The 25,154-nt window shown below is 40.5% G+C and overlaps 1 protein-coding gene across 1 annotated transcript in view; it reads left to right on the forward strand.

The window, feature by feature from the left end:
• MYO16 (myosin XVI) overlaps nucleotides 1–25,154 on the forward strand; it is a 2,830,569-nt gene that overhangs the window by 2,146,006 nt on the left and 659,409 nt on the right. The window contains exon 28 of the mRNA XM_078658257.1: nucleotides 4,694–4,796. Coding sequence (XP_078514383.1) covers nucleotides 4,694–4,796 — 103 coding nt within the window. The remainder of the gene's footprint in view (nucleotides 1–4,693; nucleotides 4,797–25,154) is intronic.

Raw genomic sequence — 25,154 nt, forward strand, 5'->3', positions numbered from 1 at the left:
TGGAGTGCGTGGCTTGACAATGATGGACCACGCGGTACGACGATGAGGCAGCACCTGCATTGTAAAGGGGTTCGCCAATGAAGCCTTCCTTGCATGCGTGGATCAGAATCAATGCATTATGTCTTTGATGTCGACTCTTGCTCTATCCAAGGTACTTTTTCAGCGCGACCTGCATGAGTCCTGTAGCCTGCTTGCTCTCCATTGCCTTTGGCCTAAACTTTAGATTTAGCCTGGTCCAGCACGACCTCAAGTAACCTCTAACAGCTATTTGACTCAAAGCACTAGATTTTGATTTAATCTTTAAAAATGTATACTTCCGGCTCTACTTATTGGAGTTTTGTTATTTTGATCTTGTTTTACTATGAAAAATATAATCTATTTTTCTAACCCTGTGTGGAGTATTTTTGTTGTGTTTTTGTTGTGTTACTGTGCATGTATGTTGCACAAATACTTTACATATTGCCTCTTTAGAGAAGCTGACTGCTCTGTGTACCAGAGGGTGCACACAGGTTATCTTTTAGCGGGTATCTAGCTTACCCTGGTTAGAGTGGTGGTTCCTGCATGTACATGTTACACACTCTGGCAACCAGAAACCTCAGTTCTAACATTGGTGATCAGCGGTGAGGGTTGGATCTGTGTTTGTGCAATACTATATAGTAACTCATTGTTCACTACAACTCTATACTAAGACCAATTCAAACCTTTTTCAATTCTCCCTAAATTGACATCTTTGGTTTTTCCAAAAGTCTTTTTGCCACATACTCATTTTTACCTGCAATGTCTGTGGCTTTATCAGGCAATGTGGAATTCAAGCTGGCTAATCTGGAAACCTACACAGTGGCCCAGCTCAAGGGGCTTTGCCAGGAAAGAAGGATGTTCACTAAGGGAAGTGCCAAGAAGATATGGTTTCAGAACACCTTAGGAGCATGGGCAGCAGCCCACCAGAACAATCCAGAGTATCAGGATGAGGGGTCACAGTCGGAGGAGGAATTGAAGCAGAACCTTTCTGAAGGTCTTGTCATACAGCCTACTGATGTGGGGATAACATCCTTGCAGGACTGGAAGTCCAACAGTGTGTCTTCAAGTAACTTGTCCCCAGAGGAGCTGGAAGACAGGAGGGTGGAGAAAAAGCTGAAGCTAGAGCTTGCAAAATTGTGATTTGAGAAACAGCTGGCCATGAAGGAGAGAAAAATGGACCATGAACTCAGCATGAGATAGATGGATAAAAGAGCCCTCAAGTGGGGTCCAGCGACAGGAATGGTGACAGCATACCTACATTGTCCACCGATGAGTCCTGAGTCAGGATATCCAAGGATACCCAAGGATTTGGTGAAAGTTATGTGGTGGAGGATGACATAGACAAATGGTTTGCAGCCTATAAAGTGCCTCTAATAATGCACAAGGTGCCAGAGGATTTCTAGGATGGCAGTTTATGCTAGAAGGACTTACTCAAAATGAGTACTCTCTCTGGACACTTCCGAAGCAAATAGCTGCCTTTGATGTCGTTTGGCATGTGGTGAACACGCCAAAGTCATCAGGTTGCCAAGGAAGGGTTGGGGATGGAAGTGGAAGCGCTTCCACTACCATACCCAGTGTGGGCTTGTAGGGGGCAGCCCACGGGGGAGCGCAAGCACCTCCCTCACGTGCCAGTGCTAGGACATAAGGGTTACGTCCTTGGCACAGCACCACCACTGCCGAAGACGTAACCATGACATCCTTGGGACACAAGGGGTTAAATAAGTAATTGTTGTTATTATTATTATTATTATTATCATTAGCAACAGCATTATTGGTGCTTTGTTATTTTAATTATTGTTGTTATTATATTTAATAGTAACAGTAGTCGTAGGAGTAATAGTAATGTACCTCACACAGCAAATTGGCATGTCTCTTGCGGGTTAGGTTTTGATATTATAAGGGATAAAGTACCCCCTGTCATATATTATAAGGATACTGCAAGTCACCACGTAGTTCCATAACCCTATAGAGGAAGGAGACTGAAGATCAGGATCCTTTATAAGGTTATGGAACTTCAACGTGACTTGAAATATCCTTATCACGTACGCTAGGGGGACATTATCCATATAATACATGTTCACACCACATCACCATCACCTTTACCACAAACAACTTAAAACCTCTGTGTGTAGCTCTTTCCTATGAAATAGCCAGCATGTTTGCAAACATGAAGAATACAAATAAAACCACTAGTGCAAACAAACACACCAAAAACCTGTTAGTTATTTGTTGCACTCTGATATTAGAAACTACTGAACACTAGTCAGTTTGTTTTCATTTATAAAAAAAAGCTGCAATAGTTTGGAATGTGTAGAAGCATGCAGAAATATTCTAGCTTTTCTCTAGCTAAGCAGTACAAAAAAAAATAACGTGCTCTCTCTGCTTGTCATTGTAAGCCAAAAATAGAGCAGAAGAAAGAAAAGGAACATTCGGTATTACTGCTTTTCACAACTGCTTCAATTATGTTCCATGACCTGACTGCCTTTAACCTCGGCTGCTGGCTCTGACAGCAGGCTTTGTGACTTCAGCATAAAATACTACAAACAAAGACCTAGTCCTAAAGGCAATAACACTTCTAGACCATTAAACACTCAAGGATTGTCGGAAAAATCATTCCAGATACACCTCTAACTCTAGAGATTGATACTGTGTCTCAGTCTGTTGCCATGATAAAAAATAGCCATACTCTGATTGGTATATTACACAACAACACAGGACGTACATTCACTAGAAGGACGACAAAAAAATTGTGAAATAGCTGGAAATCACCTCACGGGCGCACCACCAATGGGACCCCTGGTTGGTACTCACCAGGATGGCCCTGTTCTCATCATTGGTGACAACCAGCTTAACGTAAACGTGTCCAACACCCAAAGAAACAGTGAATGGTGCAGTGTACATACAACTTATATGTGAACAGGACTGACAACATTCAACATATACCACGAACAATACTGTGCATACAAGATACAAAAACTTTTATTTACGCTTTTCTTGTTGCAAACAGTACACACTTAAACATAAAAAAGTGAGTAGCGAATACTACCTATCGACTCGCACTCTACTTACAGCCGACATGTTTCATTGCCTTGGTTTTTATCAGGCAATTTCTTCAGGGCAACCACTATTAAACTGCCACTGCCACTGTCACTGTGTTTATTGTGCTGTAAATCAAGAAGGAAACTGCGTTTCAGAGGCCGTCATATCTTGCCTACTGATCACCCCGTATGTATTATGCAAAGATGGATAATAATTACCTAGTTGGCCGGTCTGATTTACAGCACAATAAACACAGTGACAGTGGCAGTTTAATAGTGGTTGCCCTGAAGAAATTGCCTGATAAAAACCAAGGCAATGAAACATGTCGGCTGTAAGTAGAGTGCGAGTCGATAGGTAGTATTCGCTACTCACTTTTTTATGTTTAAGTGTGTACTGTTTGCAACAAGAAAAGCGTAAATAAAAGTTTTTGTATCTTGTATGCACAGTATTGTTCGTGGTATATGTTGAATGTTGTCAGTCCTGTTCACATATAAGTTGTATGTACACTGCACCATTCACTGTTTCTTTGGGTGTTGGACACGTTTACGTTAAGCTGGATGTCACCAATGATGAGAACAGGGCCATCCTGGTGAGTACCAACCAGGGGTCCCATTGGTGGTGCGCCCGTGAGGTGATTTCCAGCTATTTCACAATTTTTTTGTCGTCCTTCTAGTGAATGTACGTCCTGTGTTGTTGTGTAATATACCAATCAGAGTATGGCTATTTTTTATCATGGCAACAGACTGAGACACAGTATCAATCTCTAGAGTTAGAGGTGTATCTGGAATGATTTTTCCGACAATCCTTGTGTGTTTAATGGTCTAGAAGATATATTGCCTTTAGGACTAGGTCTTTGTTTGTAGTATTTGAATTGAGTGGAGGGCGACCTAGCCCGGTATTTCCCTCTTGACTCCCATTTTTTTGGATGCTTTGTGACTTCAGCAACCAGCTGTAAAAACTTACAATAGTCGAGTTCTGACATCTTTTCTTAATAATAATAAGTTGCTGATTATAAAGAAATTAGAGAGAGTCAACTATACAGGGATTACAGAATCCCATGTATTTTAAACAAATTGTTAGTACTCCATGGTAGAACAGGAAGTTTTTGTATGACTTTCTTTATCAAGACTGGATACGATTGGACACTGCAAGATTCTGATACAATGATTCTCTACGTTGGCCCTTGTGGCATATATTAGAGTCAACGGCCTCCGTATCTCTAAAGAATGAGGAACTGCAGCAGAAATGACTGTTTCTGCGTTATTTTTCACATGTTTCTTTAACCTACGGGCCATTCTTCACATACATAATTTTAGGTTTTACATGGCAAAGTTTTTCCTTTCAAATACATGAGTGTGTTGAAGTACCATAGATAGATCCCGATTCGGCTAGTAGCGGCTGTTATTGGACATATTTGGATTTCCAAGGCATGCATAATTAGGACCAAATGGTAGAATTGACAATAATAATTTGTAATGATAGGAATAATTTAGCTATTTTATTAATTATTTTGAACACCAAAAAGAATTCTGATCTAGTACCCACACATCAAAATTATTACATATTAATAATAAACTGCTTTATGTCTGACTGTTGATGCCCATGATCTGATTAAGCTCTTGCATCATATTTTCAGGTACAAAGATCTGGCTGACACAGAAATGGGAGAGAAAACAAAGGTGACTCCTGAGGAAAAATGTCATCATATTCTGCTAAAGTGTAAGCTTCAGGGAAGCCAGGTTTGTAATAAAATCTATTGCTCAACATATGAGTGATTTAAATGTTTAATTGTCAGATAACTGAAATCAAAATCATAAATGCATCATTAGTTTGCTTCGAGCTTAATTTATCATTGATAAGTAAGAACTCTAATGCCTAAAACAATTAAGCTTCTCTCCCTTCCCTGCTTTGCATTGTCTTGTCCTATTATGAGGGTGTGAGAAGACTGTCTTCGTTATACCATGCAAGACACCAGTTCTGCTTTTGGTCTTGATGCTACTGGAAATGTTATTGGTCCAGTCTCCGAATCTGACATTGGTTCTTCTCCAACATTTTCAGCATTTTTGTATTTGTGCAAGAACACCACGTAAAACTGCAGGCACTTCTAGACATTTTTCAAAGTGGGCATTGGTACTTCAAACATATGGAATCATTTACGGGGCATATAGTAATTTTGTTGCAGATGTTTTCTTTCACACAAGCGCTCGTTGTGTCTCTGGCACCAACATAATGTGTGTTTTTCCTTTTTAAATCCTTTTTCCACTTTACATGTGATACCCAATTTAATTTTCTAACCGTACCTTTCCTTGGAGGGCATCACTCACATCTGTGCAATCAACGTGTCACTTAGATTACCCTCACTCATTTTAATTCCATATGAGTTAGAGCTGATGGGTGTTTTACTCATTGGATCCGTAAATCAATGGAGCAAAAGCATTTAACAATTGTGATTAGAAATCATGTTTCATTTTTAGAGCACATTGTGCATCTATCTTGCATATTATATATACCTGGGTGATCCAATCCTTACGTTGAAGAGGGTTGGGGTTAATCCATCTTCTACTGATCAATCTCATATAGCTTGTTAAAAGATACTTGCCATAGATCCTCCAGTGGTTCGTCCGGCAAGCATCACTTCTAGATCACATAAGGTGGAGGCTTCCTTTGGTCATCAGCTTGTCACAACACTTTGTATCACGTTGCCACCTCTTTCCTTAAGTCTGGGTTTTAAATGCTTATTTCAATATCCATTTCCACTTTTAATGCATGCATATGTGCTGCCATCCATGATAATAACTGGAGCTATTTAAACTTAGAGAGTCTTCTGTCCATTTTAACAGCAGTTCAGAGCACGATTTTAGTTTTGTGTCTTTAAGCAAGTCATCACAATTTTAAATCCTGGCACAGTGAATCTTTAAGACACTCAGCAATACCAGCGGAATCCCAGTTAATTATTAGAGCTGAGTAATAGTGAATCCTCTACCTAACTGTAAGGTCTAACCTGATTTTGACTGCTGTTTTTAGGACCTTTAATCTTACTTTTTTTAAACATTTAAAGTCACCAAACATAAAGAGAAATCCTGAGATAGTTCCATTTGCCTCTGTCGTCGTTTTCAACATAACACCTATCGCTGTTTCAGTAGTCATACTCAAAAGTGACCTTATTGTTTTAAATGTAAATGCCCAACAATATAATTAAATATCGGGAAACTGGAAACCTCCCTTCTGAGTTTTTTCTGGACATTATTCCAAGCTATACTAGTTGCCTTTGCCCCTCAAATGAAACTAATTAGCAAATTGTATTTTGTGGATATTTTGTTATCAGCAAAAGTGAGAGAGATATTGTTAAACAATATTTTAGGAAGAATACTCATTTTCATATCATTATTTCCCCATAGCTCGTTAAAGGTAAATTCAGCCATATCTTGGTTGTTTTTATAATTTCATTTGAAATGTTACCTAACTTATTTTAAGGTATAAAGTCGATCTTGTGGTCTACCAAGGTACCTAAATAACTCACCTCCTCCTTCACGAGACTACTTCAGTAATCATGATTCCATACCATGATCTCTGCCTTCTTCATATTCATGTGTCTCTTGATAGCCTACAAAATATTTAGCTAGGTGGTCAAATCTCTGGAGAGTCATTTGGGGATTTGTAGTTCATAATATCAAGTCATCGATATAAAGACCTATTTTCTCTGTGGATCCCTTTGACTCAAAATGAAGTATCTGTTCATCCTTTGTCACTAGTTGGGCTAAAGATTTAATATACACATCAAAAAGGAGAGGGGATGGAGGCATCCCTTCCGGGTTCGTCTCTTGATAGGTATATTACCTGAGACATTTCTGTTAAAGAGAATTTTGGTTGAGGATTCTTTGTATAGGAATTTAAGTGCTTCTATAAAAGGCATTGGTTTTCCAGATTTTTTAAGACAGACCCACAAATGTTGCCATTTTGAATCTGGTCAAATTTTTAGCTGCAGCAAAAGTAAGAATTGCGAAGGGAACCTTGTAAGTTGTTGCCAGGTCTATAGAGCTGAGTAATAAATGAGCTAAGTCTAAGTCACACGCAGAGGGTATGGCCTCAATACTATCAACAATGCTCTCAATAGACTCTCCAAAATCAGTAGGTCAAATACTCTCAAGGACAAGCTTAATAAAGGTGGCACTGAGACTGTCCGCCTAGTCATTGACTGCAACACACTTGCGCAGACTCTTACACAGACCATGAAAAGACACTGGCACTTACTCCTTGATGACAAGTCACTATAGAATTTCACATCATAAAGGCCAGAAATAGCATACCGTAGTGGCAGGAGCTTGAAAAATATTCTGAGTTTCAGTTACCCAAGCAGGGAGTGACAAGAACATAGGCTTACATCGCACACTGTATGTTTTTTTCAAATGTGGCCACTGCACCATGTGCAGATGGGCCATGGACAAAAAGAAACAATTCACTGTTCCCAATAGCAAGGCATACAAGATTGACGTCAACATTACCTACTACACAAAATATGTGGTCTATGCCATTGAATGCAAATGCAAACAGAGGTATGTTGACAGTACCATCAAGAGTATGAAGGGCAGTATTGGCGAGCATATGAGGGCTGTTAAGCAGGGGGACACCAGATACCCAATAGCCACGCACATAGCCGAATGTGCAATCCAGGATAGTCACAGAGCTTTTAACATTTATGGCTTCGATTTTATATCTAGAGACCCCAGAGGAGGCAATACAGAATTAACACTCAGAAGAAGGGAGGCACTATGGATCATGAGCCTTGTCGAGTTGGGTCTGAACACCAATCACGAATTGCAATACTTTCTTGGAGACTAACACAATGTGGCTTCTCATATGGTACCAGTTTGGGAGGGATTGATGCTTGGCCTAGTCCGGAAGAATGTTTTACTAATGAACTAACTACGTATTCCCAAAACATTGAATGTATATCTCTCTGATTTATACTGTATGTGTCGACTGGGCTCTGAACTTGTTACAAATATACATGTCAAAGAACCATTTATATGATGTAAACTGTCTACAGTCAGGATGCAGTACTCTACACTTAATGTGCAAACTCACACAAGTTGGGGTGTGCATAAAGACCAGCCACCTTATGACCACAGTAATAAGGGACACATGGGATAGATCTGTGGGGCATTATACTCTTTGAGCTGGTATTCCCAAATATTTGTCGCTTTTGCGGGTCACAATGTGTATATTTATCTACCTGTTATCGCACAGTAATGTTTGCTTTACACCATATGCCTATCCTTTGCTTGGACACGGAATCTAATATTGCAACAACTCTTATGGTTGTGGAGTTAGCCTGCAACACTATTTATGGATGCAGGGGATTTCCTATACTCCTACACTTATTTTACTCCTTGGATTACCCTTATGTTGCCAACAGCCAAAGAGACAATAGGGACACTAACGATGTGCATCCTCAAAATACCATTGTCTGTAATTATACAGCAATTTGTATTCATTTCACCCTTTTTACTTTCTTTCTGACGACTGACATACAACTTGACTGACGTTACTCGAGGATCAAATGAAGTGTAGAACTCTGATAAAATTAGCTACATAGTCATACTGCTACAAGGTAGCGGGCCCCAAAAGCAACTTTCTGAGAAATTCTTAAAGTCTGCCCTTTATTTCGCCAGCCTATTGCGTTCAGTTAAGGAACATCCGGTTGCTACGTAGCCACACACTGCGTACTCGTGGATTGTAGGAGCGTTCTCTAAACCGAGAATGGTGACGGTAAGCTGCTTATTTTCCCAGTTACGGGATCCTTTGAAGATATTATCTCAGGAATATGTTCTTTGCATGGCGTTTAAGGCCTTACATTACAATCTCCTTTCGGAATCATATTGAAGCTCACCAAATTTTGGAGGCTCATATTTGGATGGCGAGACAGCCTTAATATTTAAAATATAAGCAAAGAAGTAGCTTGAGGCTTTTTTTGGTTCGCAAGTATCACCAGAACTAAGGTATGCTAGACCCTTTGAGTTACTAATCTCTTTCATACCGAACCTTTGATCATACTCTATTTACATATGACCGTATTTATTTTCTTTTCTGCTTGCAGGGATCCACAAGTCAATCGAATAGGTATCGTATTTTGCCTATGATATTCACTTTTTTTCTCATCATGGAGGAGCACTTTAAATGCACGCAAACTGCCCCAATCCATTAAACAATCCTGTAGGTACTATGATTATGCTTATTATTCATTCTACTATTATTCATGAACGATTATAAAATGAAGTTGTTCTGTCAGGAGATGGGTTGAGGATATTTTAAGGAGATTACAATCTGTTCCTAAATACACCAATGTCCATGTATAATACTGTTTCATACATGTTGACAAATGTACGCATGGCTTTCCACAAAGTACACTATGAGTTGGGTACACATTTTTATGACACCAATTCACTAGGGTGTTCACGCATATACGTATTACTATTATGCATACCACAACCCTTGTATTTGTATACTTACTTAGCCTTGAAGAAGTCGCGGGTTCATGCCTTGTAAAGTGACGAAACACGTGTTGGCTAGGAACACAAGAAACTGACTGGGGTGTTCACAGAAACCTTCTACAGAAGTAAAGGAAATAAAATATCCACGGAACCAAAGAAGACAACTTGTTTTACAGTATTGTGAATTGTATAGACACTTTTAACGTGTGCAGGGGACTAGTATTTTCTTTGTATGTGGTTGTTTGACCACGCATTAGGGAATAGAGTGGTTTTTCCTACCTGTTTGCCCCGCACACAACTTTAACTGAAACAAATTTCAATGAGGACCCCCTTGGGAGTGCCACTCACCTATATTACACCACCAATCCTGCAGCAAACACTAAGTCTTGCATTTGCCTGCTTTGAGTAAAGCCCTGCTGGTTTTTATGGTCGATGTCCTCTACTTCTTTAGCCAATTGCCTAACTAAAATTCCAGCAGAGATCTTATATTCTGTGTTTAGTAGGGAGACTGGGTAGTAGAATTCACAGTTTCTTATACTTTTATTTGGTTTTAATAAGGTCATTGGATGTTTCAGGCCTTTGATAAAGATAGTATTGTACAACATCTTCATAATTGAGCATATCTCTTTTGCAGCCACCTTGTATAGCTCCCCTGGTATGCCATCTGGCCGGGCTGCTTTTCCCTTTTTTATATTGGCTAGGGCATCATTGATTTCTTCTTCAGTTATGTCTTGGGATAATATTTCTTGTTTGGCACTACTCAGTAAGGGGGGAAATGAGCATCTAGCTAGTCTTTAATATCTTTCACTTCTGGTTATATTGTTTCAATATAAAGATCCTTATAAAACATTTGGAATGTGTTACTGATTTCTTCTGTCGGTGTTCACTCAATACCTTCTTGAATCCCCCGAATGCATTGGATATCATTACATGAGATATTCGTTTTGACTGTCCAAGCTTACAACTTCCCAATGCTATCACCATATTCAAAATGCTACAAGCTACTTGCTTCCCATTTCTCTCTTCTTTTTTCTAGAGCAGCTGTTTGCACCTCTTCTTAAGTATATCTAATTCTAAATTAATCTGTGCATATTTGTTGACTTTATAGGGATCATTCAAGAACATTTCAAACAGTTCCATCATGCTTTTTAACAGATGCTCTTCCTTTTCTGTCTGTATGTATTCCTTTGACCATTTGGAAATAACCTTCCATAAGACGGCTTTTTTATGAACCCAGATTCAGATGAAGATAGGACAGCTGTCAATATTTCTGTATACATATTTGGCCCTATTTAGGTATAGCACCTGAAGTTAATGTGTGATTAAAAAAACACCTATCCAGTGATCCTACATGTATTATTACCCCTGCTTTTAGTTCAAGTAGAATTGTTTTATGATCAGATAATAACCCAGGTACATACTTTATATCATTGATTTGTTTTCAGCTTCTGCGGTTACAATCCATTAATCTACTCTTGGCCTATGCCTGTACCCTTTGCTTAGAAATGATTATAATCATTATTGTCCCATCCTTTTTGCCATGTATCTCTCAGCTCTTTGAACTGGTATGTTTCACTTGACTCCTAGTCTTGGATATATCTTATTTATTGCAAATTAAAATGTTAAAGGTCTCCAACCCATATAATTGGAGCTCTATATATGTAATAGTTCACAGGCGAACAGTCTCAATTGTTCTGGATCATCATCATAAGTCCATTATATCCCACACAAGTCAACTGAGAAAGGACCATGTTAAATTCTACAGTAACCCTTCTTTCCCCATCATCAACTTCTTTGTTTAATTCTGGTATCGTTGAATTAATTCCTGTCAGGATTGGGGCTCCTAAGTTATGCATGTTTGTGGCATACAGATTACTGATTGAACCCACCTTTGCATATTGAGTAGATTCCATTTCTCTGGTGCGATTACGTGTTTTTCCTAAAGGATGATGAAGCCCTCCAGATTCCTTGAGGACTTCTAAAATACCTCTTTATCTTTTCTCAGTTCTCATTGCATTAACATTCCAAGATAAAAACTAGATTGAGCTTCTACTAAGTAACCACTTTATCCTGTGTGATATCCTACTTTGCTTACATCCAGTATATATATGTGAGTAAGGTGAAAAGGATCCTTTTCTATTTCCCACACAATGTAATCCCACTCTGAGGAAGCATCCATTAATGACCTCGTCCTTATGACATTGAGAGACTGGGCTCTTTCTCCCCCAAACTATATTATAATTAAGATATTTGCTCCCCCATTTCTCTCCCCTACATCTAGCCTTTTTGATAATACACCCTGTCAGCCTGGAAGGCAAGTTCATTTTCCTGGAGGGTATGCTTATTTTTTGCATTAGCTCACCCGCCTCCTCTACGTTTTTCGCAAAATGCATTTTATTATTCCACATGCGTGACTGGAAATTTTAATTGTGTTTTGGTCACTAGACTTTTAAAATTAGGGCATTTTATTCCTTAGAACCCACTGCCTCTCCTCAATGACAAGGCTTAAGTCTGATCATATAGAGCTGAGGCTTTTGATAGTATAGTTTCCTCCACCAAGTAAGTAAGAAATCTTGACAGGATTTTTCTTGGTTTTTGTTTATTTGCATTCAGCCTGTATGTATTTCTATGCACCCTCTGAATTTTGGTTTCAAGAACTTCCCGCAAAAAGCCCCTCTTGAATTAGTTTTATAGCAAACCTTTTAACATTAAGCCCTTCTGCCACTTTTAGCATGTTTGTAATCTTTTTTTTTTTGATTTTTCAAAAACCTTTATTGACAAAATTGCATAGACAGGTTACATTCTTGCACCGAATCAAAGCACTATATACATGAGCACAATTGAAAATAGCAAGGTGGACCCATAGTACAAAACATCAGAAAGCGACAACATGGCAGATGTTATGTAGGTATGTCTGGACAGTGAACAGTCATTGATGGAATGCACTCAAGCTGCTGAAAAAGGGACCGGCCCAGCTGAGAAGGAATGGGGACAGGGGGGTGATTACTATCCAACACCGGCAGATGCCGCGGGTGGAGTGCCAGCGGGGAGCGCGGAGCACAGGAGCACAGGAGAGGTAGCTGGGCACTGGGGGGAACGAGCCAGGAGGTATGACACTAGGGGCGCCCCTATGTCGAGTGAGCGAGATATAGCTGGCAAAAGGTCCCAGAATTCGGACAATGGGTCTGGCAGCGCGATGCATCCTCGAGCTATTGAGCAAATTTAGGTGCAGGTTTGCGACCCCCAACACATGGAAACCCTACGCCGTGCGAGGACAAGCAGCATGGGGATCAAGCGTCGGGAAGCGTCCGGCAGAATTTAACAAAGCCTAGGAGGCAGATGGGGGGGTCAGGCTGAACCGAGCATGTTTGTAACCTTAATGTTATTGCATCTTGCTTGGATTTCCAACATCTCAGGAGATACTTGTTTTATTTAAGCTTGACCCTTAAAACCCTGTCATTTTGTCTACATCTGTTTTGGCTTTAGCAAGATCCTTCTCCAAACTTTTTGTCCAAAGCAATAAATAATCTATTTTGTCAGATGTTTCTTTCTGGTTCCCTTCCAGTATAGTAAATCTTTTCTTCATCAGTGGTGCAACAAAATTCTCCGCAGCCCCCGGAGTGCAGGGGGCCCGAGCATCAGGGGACCCCCTCCAGCTCTGTGCACAGGCAGCGGCTAAGAGCTGCTGACGGGGTCTGGAGGTTGGGGGACCCCTCCAAGTACTTGGAAGGAGGATCCCCTCAAGTTTTGTTTTGCGCAACCATTACAATCAAGAAGCAAACTATTTGGTGGGTTTAGATTTTGTGGTGCCTCTTCTACTTCCCTTCCCTCCATTTCAGATGGCACAGCATTATCATTTGCTAGAAGATGGTCTGATAAGGAGCCCCTGCTTTCTCTCACTACATATGGAACTTTTGGAAACAATGAGAAATCTGTGATTAATTAATTCACTGGGATTCATGGAGATTGTAACTGTAGCAGCCAAAACATCTACTGCTTGGGTTAAAGAGCCCTGGAACATGGTCATGCTGAAATGCTGATGATTCACAAAACAACTGAGTGCCTTCAGCAGCAGCAGTGTCCTAAAATGCCCTAGAAATTACAACAAGTAACAGAATGGAAAATAATTTTCCACACGTTTTCTGCCACTGTCCCCAAACTGTCCAGATGGACTTAACTGGATGACTCGATATTTTGGTCAGATTCCAAAGGAGGAGACCAAACTAAATTGAGTAGCTCAGCATGACGTCTTATGGTGGGTAGGTAAGCTCTTCAGCTTTGGCTTGCATTGTGGATCCTTTCACTTGAATAGATTTGCCAAACCAAAGGAGCTTAATCAGGTTGTAGTATAGATTGTAGTGACTGGTTGTGGCTTGCCTCTGAAGGACGTTTCCAGCTTTAAGTTCTAATTTGAAAGTACTGGTGTCCTGCAAATAAGGAACCAAAATAAATCTTTACTTTAGCGTAGTATAATGGGAAAAGGGCTAGGCAACTGCAAATAATCAAAAACAGGACTTTCTTATAGCAGATGTGTGTATTGATTTGCAACTGGTGACCTTCCTGAAAAACAAAGCTATCAAAGCCCATTCCACACTGCTAGAGTCATAATGCCCTTTTTGGTTACCTTATTAAAAAGACACATAGCAGGTCATCTTGCATGCTTTTTAAAATCAGTAGATGTTCCATAAACCTTTATCAGGTACTTAATGCAATTCCAAGTAAGAGATAATTATTATTAAAAATGTGGTAGTGCACCTGTGGTTTGAAGTTGTACCTAAGCTTCACAGACCAGAAAGTCTTGTTTTGATTTGATTCAAAGTCACTGCTATGCGGATGTGTGTGTCTATTGTTGCACTACAGTGCAATGGTAGATAGGTAATGTGCCTCTGCATTAAATGGGACACAAAAAACATTGTTGTATACTATTCAAAACCAATGAGCTGCAATATGTGGAGTGTCATAAAAAGTGGCTTTTTTCACAGCTTTTCTGTTATTTAAAAAAAATCTAGACAAGCACTAAACAGTTAAAGAACAGAAAATAGTATTTGATAAAAGAGAAACATTTTAAAGCAGGGTAAAGACTAGGGCCTTTCTGAGTGGTTTATATAGTGGAATTGTCTGATTCACATCAAGTGGCTCTCTGATCGAAATTGATCATTGTTTGAATGACTGCTTCCACTGTTCCTACAAGTACCAAATCCAAGATTCACTGTGTGAAACTAATATATGTAGTTGTCTTGTGCAAACTGATTGTGCCACTTATACAATGTACTGTAACTAATCAAACTAAATAGGAGGCAAATCCAATAGGTCTTGCTATTTTTAAAACACACATTTAAAGTGCTCTAATTCAAAATTTCCAATGAAGGCAACAGTACCTTGTGTCATTGCAGGATGTCTTTGAGTCAGACAAACGTCTTTTTTGTATCAAGCTGCAGTACACTAAAGGGTTTCTAGAGGTCCCATGAGTCAAGGGTTTCTAGAGGTCCCATGAGTCAAGCACAAATACTTGCTGTATGAGGCTGTAATAGCCTTAAAAGTTGCTAGAGGTCCATTGAATAGATCATGTTTCCCACATGATTCCACCATCCGCCTCAGTTGTAGGATGCCATAGAATTAATAACAGATCAAACGCTCCTAACTCTCTTGAGAAAGCTTGGGCCCACTTGAACATATATCCTCAGACAGATGGTATTTGTTGCTGTATGAGAGGTAAGAGGGAGAGAACAATGACATTTAAATGTCATTACAGTGTAACCATATTCAGTTCCACATTAATTCACTGTCCAGTTGTCTCTGAAATTCATACGGTTTTTATTATAAATTCAGAAACAAGTTAATATAAATCAATCTTAGCATTATTGTATAGAAAATACAGAAAGAACAGAAAGAGTCCAAATCTCCTAAATAGAGTTACCCTACATAACAAAAAGCACCCAACAAATTCTATGATGATGATACAAGCAATAATGGAAAATAAGTGAGAATTAAATTGAATCAAAATATTTTCACAAGTAAGCATTAGCCCTATCTTTCGCTGCTCTACATGGACAGAACAACCTCCACTAAGAAGCATCCGAAATTTCAAAATGAAATAGAAAGGTGTAATCTGTAAGAGTCTTCAGTAGAAGGTACTCCAACCACGGGTCACTTAGCATAAAGCCACACAAAGCAGAAGTATAGGTCTGCTTCCCATTAATTCCTAAGATGTCTTTCTGACCCTCACTTAGTCACATCATAAGATACTAGTTGCATTCAAGGTAGACAATCCCACATTACTTCTCAAATAACTTTCCATGATTTTGGCGCAAATTGGATACTTGGTTCACCTTTCCTACATCAATAAGTTGCAACTTCGTTTGTCCTTAGTCATTCTTCTCCTCCATGAGAATTCATCTCCATGCACGTTACCCTGTTTCTCCTTATTAAACTTTGTCTCACATATCTTACTATCCAATGAAAACAAAACCTTTTTATGCTAACTAATGAGGCTTAGTCCACACCTGCAGTGGAAACAAAATGCGAACGAAAACATTCCACATTAAAGGGTAAACCCAAATTAAATGTTCAGCAGCAACGTGAACATGGAACACTTTATAAATATGGTACTCCATCTTCGTCACGTTAATCATCCAAAGCTTTTTCCAGTGCTGACTACTCATGCTTATTACACACTCTGATAGTATCTTAGGATGGAATCAAAATTACACTGCTCCACGCTACTTTTGTTAAAAGTGGAAAAGAACAATGGTAAAAAATATTGACTGTGCTTTTATTTTGAGCAGGACGATTACACAGAGGGTGTGTTTATTAAATTGCATATTCAAGTTTAGCAAGTGTAATGCATTTGGCTTGTTTTCTGTGAGCTAATTAAAACTCCTAATGCTAAGTAATGATTGAGAGTAATTTCTGAGGCTCTCAGAGGATCCCCTGCATGTTGTATTGAAGAAGTCACCATAACATTGATAGGCTGCACCAGTTAGTTGTATATAGCAAATAAATGTACACTTATTTTCCCAAGACAGAGGCCTTTTACTCTTATTTGAATATATAAAAGGCAGCAGCCACCAGTATTGGTGTGGAGCAAGGGATGACTGTGAGAGGGAGACATAGAAGAAGAGAAGTGTCAATGAACAATTATGTGCATGCTTTGGCCAAACTGGTGGGAAGGGAAATTTTGAGTGAAACTCTGTGATAAGAGAGGATGGGCAGGCTCTGGAGAAAGAAGGAGGGGCAGGAAGAGATAGGACACAGGACTCCCAGAATCTACCACCGTTGCCCCTTTCATTTCAGGAAACGAGATACATTTACCCAGAGCTGTTGTCCTTGAATATCCTCTCTTTTTTTGAAAGAAGAAAGGAGCCATGGGAAAACTTGTAATATTTTTCTTTTCTGCAGGCAGAGGGAGTAGATAAGCATAAGAATTTTCATATTCACTTTAGCAGGTCTAATCATTTTTGCTTGCTTTCTATTAATTAAATTGAAGTGCTGGATTATGATGATGAAACTCATTATGGAGGCTCCGAATATAGTATATTTTTGAAGAAGTCACTATAAAATTGGAAGGTGATACCAGTCACTTGTACATTCAAAATAGCTCTAATGGATGTTCTTAGGGAACAATGTTTTAGTGTTTCCTTCATTGTTAATGGGAGCAGCCACTGGTGTGGTCAGAAACCGGTCCCCGGAAGCTTGTTTCCTTCCCAGTGTAAGAATTGGCTTTTGTAGTTTGGTTTGCCCTGTTCCCATCATGCACTGGGACAGGAACAGACTAATTTGCATACAGCCAGGTTCTGAAACTGGGATGGTGCAATGAGCTAAAAAACGGTGTTGGATCTAGCCCTGATCTTTTGACTGGGTGAGAGTATTCTGCTTAATTCAGAGACTCTGTCCCTCACCACCCCTTGTTGTAAATATTTTTGTCCACCCTAAGCGTGGAAGGGTATACTCAGACATGAGTCCCTTGCTCATTGCACCATCAGGATTCAAGCAAGCCGGGCCGAAGACGGCTGTAATGCCAGAAACCGGTCCCCGGAAGCTTGTTTCCTTCCCAGTGTAAGAATTGGCTTTTGTAGTTTGGTTTGCCCTGTTCCCATCATGCACTGGGACAGGAACAGACTAATTTGCATACAGCCAGGTTCTGAAACTGGGATGGTGCAATGAGCTAAAAAACGGTGTTGGATCTAGCCCTGATCTTTTGACTGGGTGAGAGTATTCTGCTTAATTCAGAGACTCTGTCCCTCACCACCCCTTGTTGTAAATATTTTTGTCCACCCTAAGCGTGGAAGGGTATACTCAGACATGAGTCCCTTGCTCATTGCTCATTGCACCATCAGGATTCAAGCAAGCCGGGCCAAAGACGGCTGTAATGCCAGAAACCGGTCCCCGGAAGCTTGTTTCCTTCCCAGTGTAAGAATTGGCTTTTGTAGTTTGGTTTGCCCTGTTCCCATCATGCACTGGGACAGGAACAGACTAATTTGCATACAGCCAGGTTCTGAAACTGGGATGGTGCAATGAGCTAAAAAACGGTGTTGGATCTAGCCCTGATCTTTTGACTGGGTGAGAGTATTCTGCTTAATTCAGAGACTCTGTCCCTCACCACCCCTTGTTGTAAATACTGGTGTGGTCAGAGCATGAGAAAAGACTGGGAGTGAAAGATTGAAGGCAGAAAGAGGAGAATGAACTGGATGAGACAATGAGAAAAAAGAGAGAATTTAAAGCAAAGCAAGCAGGGAAGACTGCTCGGAAAGTTGATGCATCTGGGGAAAAGAACGGGCCACACTCTGTCACAGAGAGACCAAAAAAATGAAATGCTGTCAAAATATGCAGAATGAAAACTGGCTCTCTGGCATTAGCCGAGGAAGAATAGAACTTATCAAGTCAAAATAGAGTAGAAACAACCGTTTGACTTGCGAGGCCTTTTGCACATGGATAAACCAACAAAACCCGTTTCTAAAGTTCACGGGCACGATCTCCAACCTATCCATACCTTTTCTGGACCTTTCTATATCACTGGAACCAACCACTATCAGTACCACTCTGTACAAAAAGGATACTGACAGGAACAGTCTATTGCCTTACACCAGTCACCATACTAGATCCCTAAGGGACAATTTACCTTTCGGTCAATTTCTCCGCCTACGGAGAAATTGCAGCTCAACTACTGATTACAAACAGCAAGCACAATCCTTGCAAACCAAGCTCCGGGATCGGGGCTATCCCACTCATCTTTTGAAAACCTCCACTAAGAGAGCCCTTAACAACAACAGAGAGGCTCTGCTCGAAGTACACCCCAAGGAGCAAGAGGACACGATTATCTGCGTGACCTCATTCACGAAACATTCTTCGTTCTTCAAAAAAACAATCAACTCACATTGGGACATTCTTAACTCTGCTGGGATGGAATTACCGCGCCCTCGCTTTGCTTTTAAGAGGACGGCAAATCTGAAGGACACGCTGATCCACACCCGTCCTAAGAAAACCAACACCCAGATTGCTAATACTCTCTGGGACCTTCCTCCAGTGACTGGACACTATCGCTGTGGGTCCTGCGTTGTCTGCCCTCAGACCATCCAAGGCAAGACCGTTGTACTCCCAGGCAACTACACATGGACAATGAACAAACATACCAACTGTAACAGTTCCAGATGTATTTATGTGTTGATTTGCCCATGCGATCTGTTATACATTGGGATGACCATGCGCCCAGTTAAACAACGTATAATGGAGCACAACAGCAACATTCGGTGCCAAAAATCACACACCAAACTGTATGAACATTGCAAAGAAAATCATCATCGCCCAGAAAACATCAGGTGGGCAGTCCTAGAGTGTGTACCAAACTTCAACCAACAAGCCCTCTTCCGACTCGAACAAAGATGGGTACATCGATTACAGTGCGAGGAACTGGGATTGAACGATGGGGTGCCCTGGACTACCCTCGCCAGATAGTCATGATTCTGGACTCCTTTGTCCATCCCTATACGATTACTAAGATGACAAACCAGATCTCTTTGCCCGTTCCAAGATGGCCCCCGTATGGCAGTACGTTTTACTCGCTGCTTTGAGCTAACCCCTTCTTGCTCTTTACTCCTGCGTGCCGGTGTTTAGCAACCGGTGGGACACGCCCCCCTTGGTGCGCACTCAATTTTTCCTTAACTACACTGGATAGTGCCGGGCTACCTTGCCGGCTGTCCTTACTTCGGTTTACCGTGGGACGGGTAGGTGCTGAGATGCCTGCCTTCAGCGACCTTTGAGGTAAGGTGTTGAGCTATTTTTCTACAATCCGCGCGCTCTATGCCAGACGCGCGGATAGTCACCACCCAGCTGATCCCCTTCACGTGGGGCTCTGCGTGAAGGCGCTTATCGTTCTAAACAACCCAGCGGGATGCCTTACTTTCCCTGTAGGAACCCCTCACTCGCTGCTGGCCCCACCTGGACAGCTCGTGAGGCCTTCGGGAGCAACCATCACGGGTAAGCGCATCATCGACATTGACATTGCTCGCGCCCACGCGCATATGTCAATCAGGGCACCTTGTTTGTTTTGTTTTGATTACTTGCTGGTGACCGCGACCACCACGCTAGCACCGACCCCACTCAGAAACAGAGTGTCAAACTACACATGAGCGTTTTTATTTTTATTTTTATATTTATATTTGCGGTTTCTTTTGGGTTGTATGGCTAAATTTCTTAGTCTACATGTATATATATAGTTTTTTAAAATAAACACGGGCTCCTCAAACCACCTAACTGTGTTAGGGTGTAACATTACCAATGGCCCGGTATATTGGTGTCACACCGGACTCAGCATGCTGCATAGCCGTGAGTCGCGCCCTTTTCACCAAGATGCATGCTAAAATAAGTACAGCATGACTGCCCATACACAGAGCGTGTCCATTCGCGCGCACTGTCTTGATCAATCACTTTTCTCTCACAGTACCACTAAATCTGTTATGGCACAGCGGTTGTATTCACGGGACACGCACTATCAAGTCACCTTGAATACAGGCACCTTTTGATGTAAATTGTTTATACCGCACTTTAACATCATGTATGTCTGTTTATTTAAAAAAAAAAAAATTCAGTTCCCAGGAGGTCCCTCGCCTGGAACCATTTCTGTACGATACCACCCAGGTCGTATATGGGGGTCTTCTTAATTTAGAGGATCCCAGCAATCATATGAGCACTAAGGTCCTGACGAATTGCCCTTATGGCAAGAAACATGTCGACCATATTCACATGAAGGGTTGAATAAGGATTGGTCCCATTGTTTATCACTCCTTAATACCCCTTATTTTTAATAAAGCAGCGAGCCTGATCATTAAATTACTTCCCAATGGACTCGACTGACTTTTTTTAAACCACACACACACCCCCATGCTCACTATTGCACTCTTTAGGCCCCTCACACACACACACCCGTTGGCTCGGAATAAAAGATGTCCACCAAAGTGCAGCCCCCCGGGCTGCCCGACGGGCATTGCACCGCCAGCCTGCCGTAGGAGCAGGATACCGATGATGACGCTGGACGGCCACCGATTGGGACAACAGGTGTTGTCCTGTCGGTAACCTGTGTGAGGTATCCTTATATTCTGAAAAGGGTCTACACCATGCACTTGTCCCGTCATAACAATTGAGAGAGAAAATTGACCGAGCTATACCACTAGCTCCCACTGGGGAACTCTGTACAATACTCTTTGTTTGCTGTATTTTAACAAGCACATTGTGCTCTCATCTTTACCACCCGAAGAGAGAGTTTATTATTATACCTTTTTTCATCACCCACAAAAATATAAAAAAATTAAAACCACCACACATTGATAGAATCTCTTTGTTTATGCATATTGAATTGGAGGGTGATTCTGTCAATACCTCTACACTTCCTCTATTGTTTTAGAAACAACATATACCAGAGGGGGATAAACACAAGACTGAGGGGGCAAACATTAAATCAGGAAAAAAGACATGAGATAGACAAGAAAGCCATCAAATCACTCCCAAACTCCCCGCTAAGGATAAGGTAAAGTATTGGTAGCATTAGGTCTCCCAGACTGATAAAGCTGTTGGAAGAGGTATCTACTTACAGAAATAATAAGCAAAATCCTAAACAAAAGCAAAGGACCATGTTATTGAGCCATGTACCTGCGACACGGTTTTGCCACTGAAACACTTGGCAACAAGCAGTCAAAATCACCACTATAGCAAGTTAGAGGGCCTAAGGCATTTGCTACCTTCATCCTCTAGTGTACACTAGGGTAAACCAATCCCTAGGATAATTCTGTGTATACAGTGCTTTAGTGAGGATGCGGGTGATGGCTTGCTTTAGAAGACCACAACATTTGGGCAGCCACAAAGAGGTCCGAAATGTAATTGTCCCTGGTGGTGACATGAACTTGAGACTTCTTGCATTTGCAGTCTTCCATTCATTGAACACGGGTATTCCTCAAAGAGCTTTTGTCAGCCCTTTCATTGTGTTAACTGCATGAACACTGATGTTCCGCACACTAAAATTCATTGTTAACTCAATCCATATTCTATATTGTGCATTCCTGAGTTTTATTTGGATCCATTGTAATCAAGAGACTACTGTCAGTGGAACCCCATTAGCCTAACTGATTCAAAACTTTGTTGTATGACAAGACTCTTAATAAGTCCTTCTCTAAGTCTTTTAACGGAAACATCAGACCATCACCTCACCATTAATAGTCTGTCAAATAATTAAGACACAAATGTGATTTTCAGTACATCTGGAGAAAGTGATTAATTTGAGAATAATACTGTAATATCTGGTGTTGTACTGTACTGTTGAAAAATGTGATATGCATAATATTGTTGGTGTTTGAGTGACTTCAAAGCAAACACTCTCTTCTTTATTTGTATTTCCTACTCATCCCTACATCATGTTAATAATGATTCTGCAGTTATAGTTTAGGTCTAACTTTATAGTCAAAATGTGTTTTTGCTTTGCTAATATATTTGCCCCCGATTGATGAATCTGCATGAAATGTTCCTATCAAGTAGCTCAGGTTGTGCAGGGTGAAAGAAAGTAAAGGTTTCAGAAAGGGGCATCTTCAATTTTCTATTTTAATTAACATAGAACTCATTACTAACTGATACTGAAAAAACTGCAGAACAAAACTAAACCAAACTTGGCAAATAAATAGAAACTAAAATTGACTCAGAGGTAGGTGTTTTCCTGGTCCATATGTGGAGACACCACATGAACCCGGACATTTAAATTACTCAGAAAAGTGAATTTGGGCATGGAGCTCACAGATCTTGGACCTGATTAGTCGATCCTGGACCCTGCCTGGAGGCCTCAGATCATGCTAGTGGATTTCAGAAAATTCCACAAAGGAGGAAAATAAATGTTAAAAAAGGGTGCAAATTACCTGAGCCAGTGACTATGTGTGGTGGGTTAGGTGCACACAGGGCTTTTGTGTCAGTCATGGTTGGCTCCATGGCTAATTCCCCATGAAGTCACCTAAAGGTTTTGCGATGTGCATGATGAGTGAACACTAGGGGTGGGCAGAATTTGCGTAATCGCGTTACGCAAATCTCCGCGAAACGGTAAAAAATCTCTGCGAACACGCAAAAATACTGCGAACATGCGGAATTGCTTGTTCACAATGCTTTTTTCCTGTTCGCAATCGCTGTTTGCATGCTCGTGGGGAAATATCTCGCAAACACGCATTTGAGAACGCGAACAAGCAAAAAAATTCACGAAGTTGCTGAACGCAGAATTTTGGGCAATTTTGCATACTCCGCGGAACGCGAAATTACCCAAATTCCGCAAATTCCGCAAGCGGAACGGAATTTACCGCCCAGGCCTAGTGAACACTAGGCTCTGCAGTCAACCCTCCAAATCATCAACAGTGGAGTTGGCTGATTGTGGTGGATTGGGAGCAGGGCCAGACCCTAGGGCCAAGCCCTGTGACCTTCTGCAGGGGTTGGCCCTAGAGTTTGCTTTTATAAGAAATAGAAATAATATGCCATCAACACAGCTTCAAAATTCACTGAAAAAATACTGTTAAAATGAAGTCACAGTTAGCTTTGTTCATAACCCCTCATTGTATGTTTAAACTTTTAAAAAAGACTTAAAACCCAAGTTAAAGAACAGTGATCTTTACAAAATAAAACCTTAAATCTTGAAATTGGCCAGTTATGATTAGTTACAGAAACCATGTCAAGTTTACCATAATATACCCCAAGAATTCACTGTGTATGAACTCATAATCTTTATGTCGATAAATAGCAGGGGTATGCTGTTAACAATTAGAGAAGTAAATGTAATTGCTCTACAGTCCAACACTTTCCCTGCTTTGGTTGTGTTGGAGTAACAATAGTAAATGTAACCTCTCCAATGGCAAACACTTTCCCTTCTGTTGCTTAGACGGGAGCGGGAATTGTAAATCTAACCGCTCCAAAGTAGTATCCTTCTCTCTGCTTTTATTTACGTTAGTGTAAAGTCCAACACTAGCATTGTGTATTTTGTAATGTTGTTTTTTTCATTTTGAAACTACTCATAAAAAATAATGTGTAATTTCTTAATATAAATTATATTTTTCTTTGTTTTGTATTCATTTCATATTTTTTTGCAAGTATTTTTGTTATATATATTTGTTAGTATTAACATTTTAAATATTGTTATTATTGTTTAAATACATACAAACTATATATATATATATATATATGTGTATATATTACCTATTGGTGGTCGCCAGTAGGTAGTTATAGTTAGGACCTATTATCCATAGGAAAACCGCAACATTCTATTGGCAATAACTTTGGCGTCGATAGATGAATCTTCTTGAAATTGTCCAAACTTTTGGTCAGCTTAGTTCCGCTCCTCCCGTAAATGTTTGGGGGTGTTTGGTGAAGCAGGGGCCGAGAAAAAAGGGGGGTCCCAAAATGTGTTTTCCCTATGCAATTTCCCATAGGACCTTTAGCTACGGCTACAGCCCGAACGGCTGAACGGAATTACACCAAATTTGGCAGAGAGGTTGTGCTCAGTTCCGACTTGTGCCTTTCGCATATCTGGTGTCAATCTGTTCAGTAGTTTCTTTGAAAATTACGGTTAAAGTAATTTATATATCTATGGGCGCAGAGGATCCGCGGATTGTGCGAGGATTGGCCTCGTAGGATAAGCGCACTGTCCCGATGACACGTTGAATTCTAATTGGCTGTCAAGCGGTTGTAAGCACTCGAAATCAGGAACTGTTGACAGCTATTTTGTGCCTCGGTAGAAGCGAGGCTGAGGAAGTCAGTGAAATATGTGTCCAAAATGTTAAAAGGGGACAGGGTAGACACACCCTGACCCCCTAGGCCTACTCAGGGGGTCACAAAAGTAAGATAGTCATTTTTTTTTTTTAAAGTCATGGGATGCACGTAAGATCCACGCATTTTGCCGCCAAAAAAAAGAAGCATGTATTTTTGAGATATAGATCAAGATTTTGTGTATAGATATTGGGTGGCTCTAAAAAGAGCCCTTGTGTTTATTGAGAGATTTTAGTACTTACAAGTAAGTACCGATGCAGAATCTAAAGTTCATAAGAAAGACTCTGTTCCCTTCATCTGTAAAATGTACAGCATCTCTCCTATAGATGC

This window comes from Lissotriton helveticus, chromosome 8 (genome assembly GCF_964261635.1).
Source record: "Lissotriton helveticus chromosome 8, aLisHel1.1, whole genome shotgun sequence".
Classification (NCBI taxonomy): domain Eukaryota; kingdom Metazoa; phylum Chordata; class Amphibia; order Caudata; family Salamandridae; genus Lissotriton; species Lissotriton helveticus.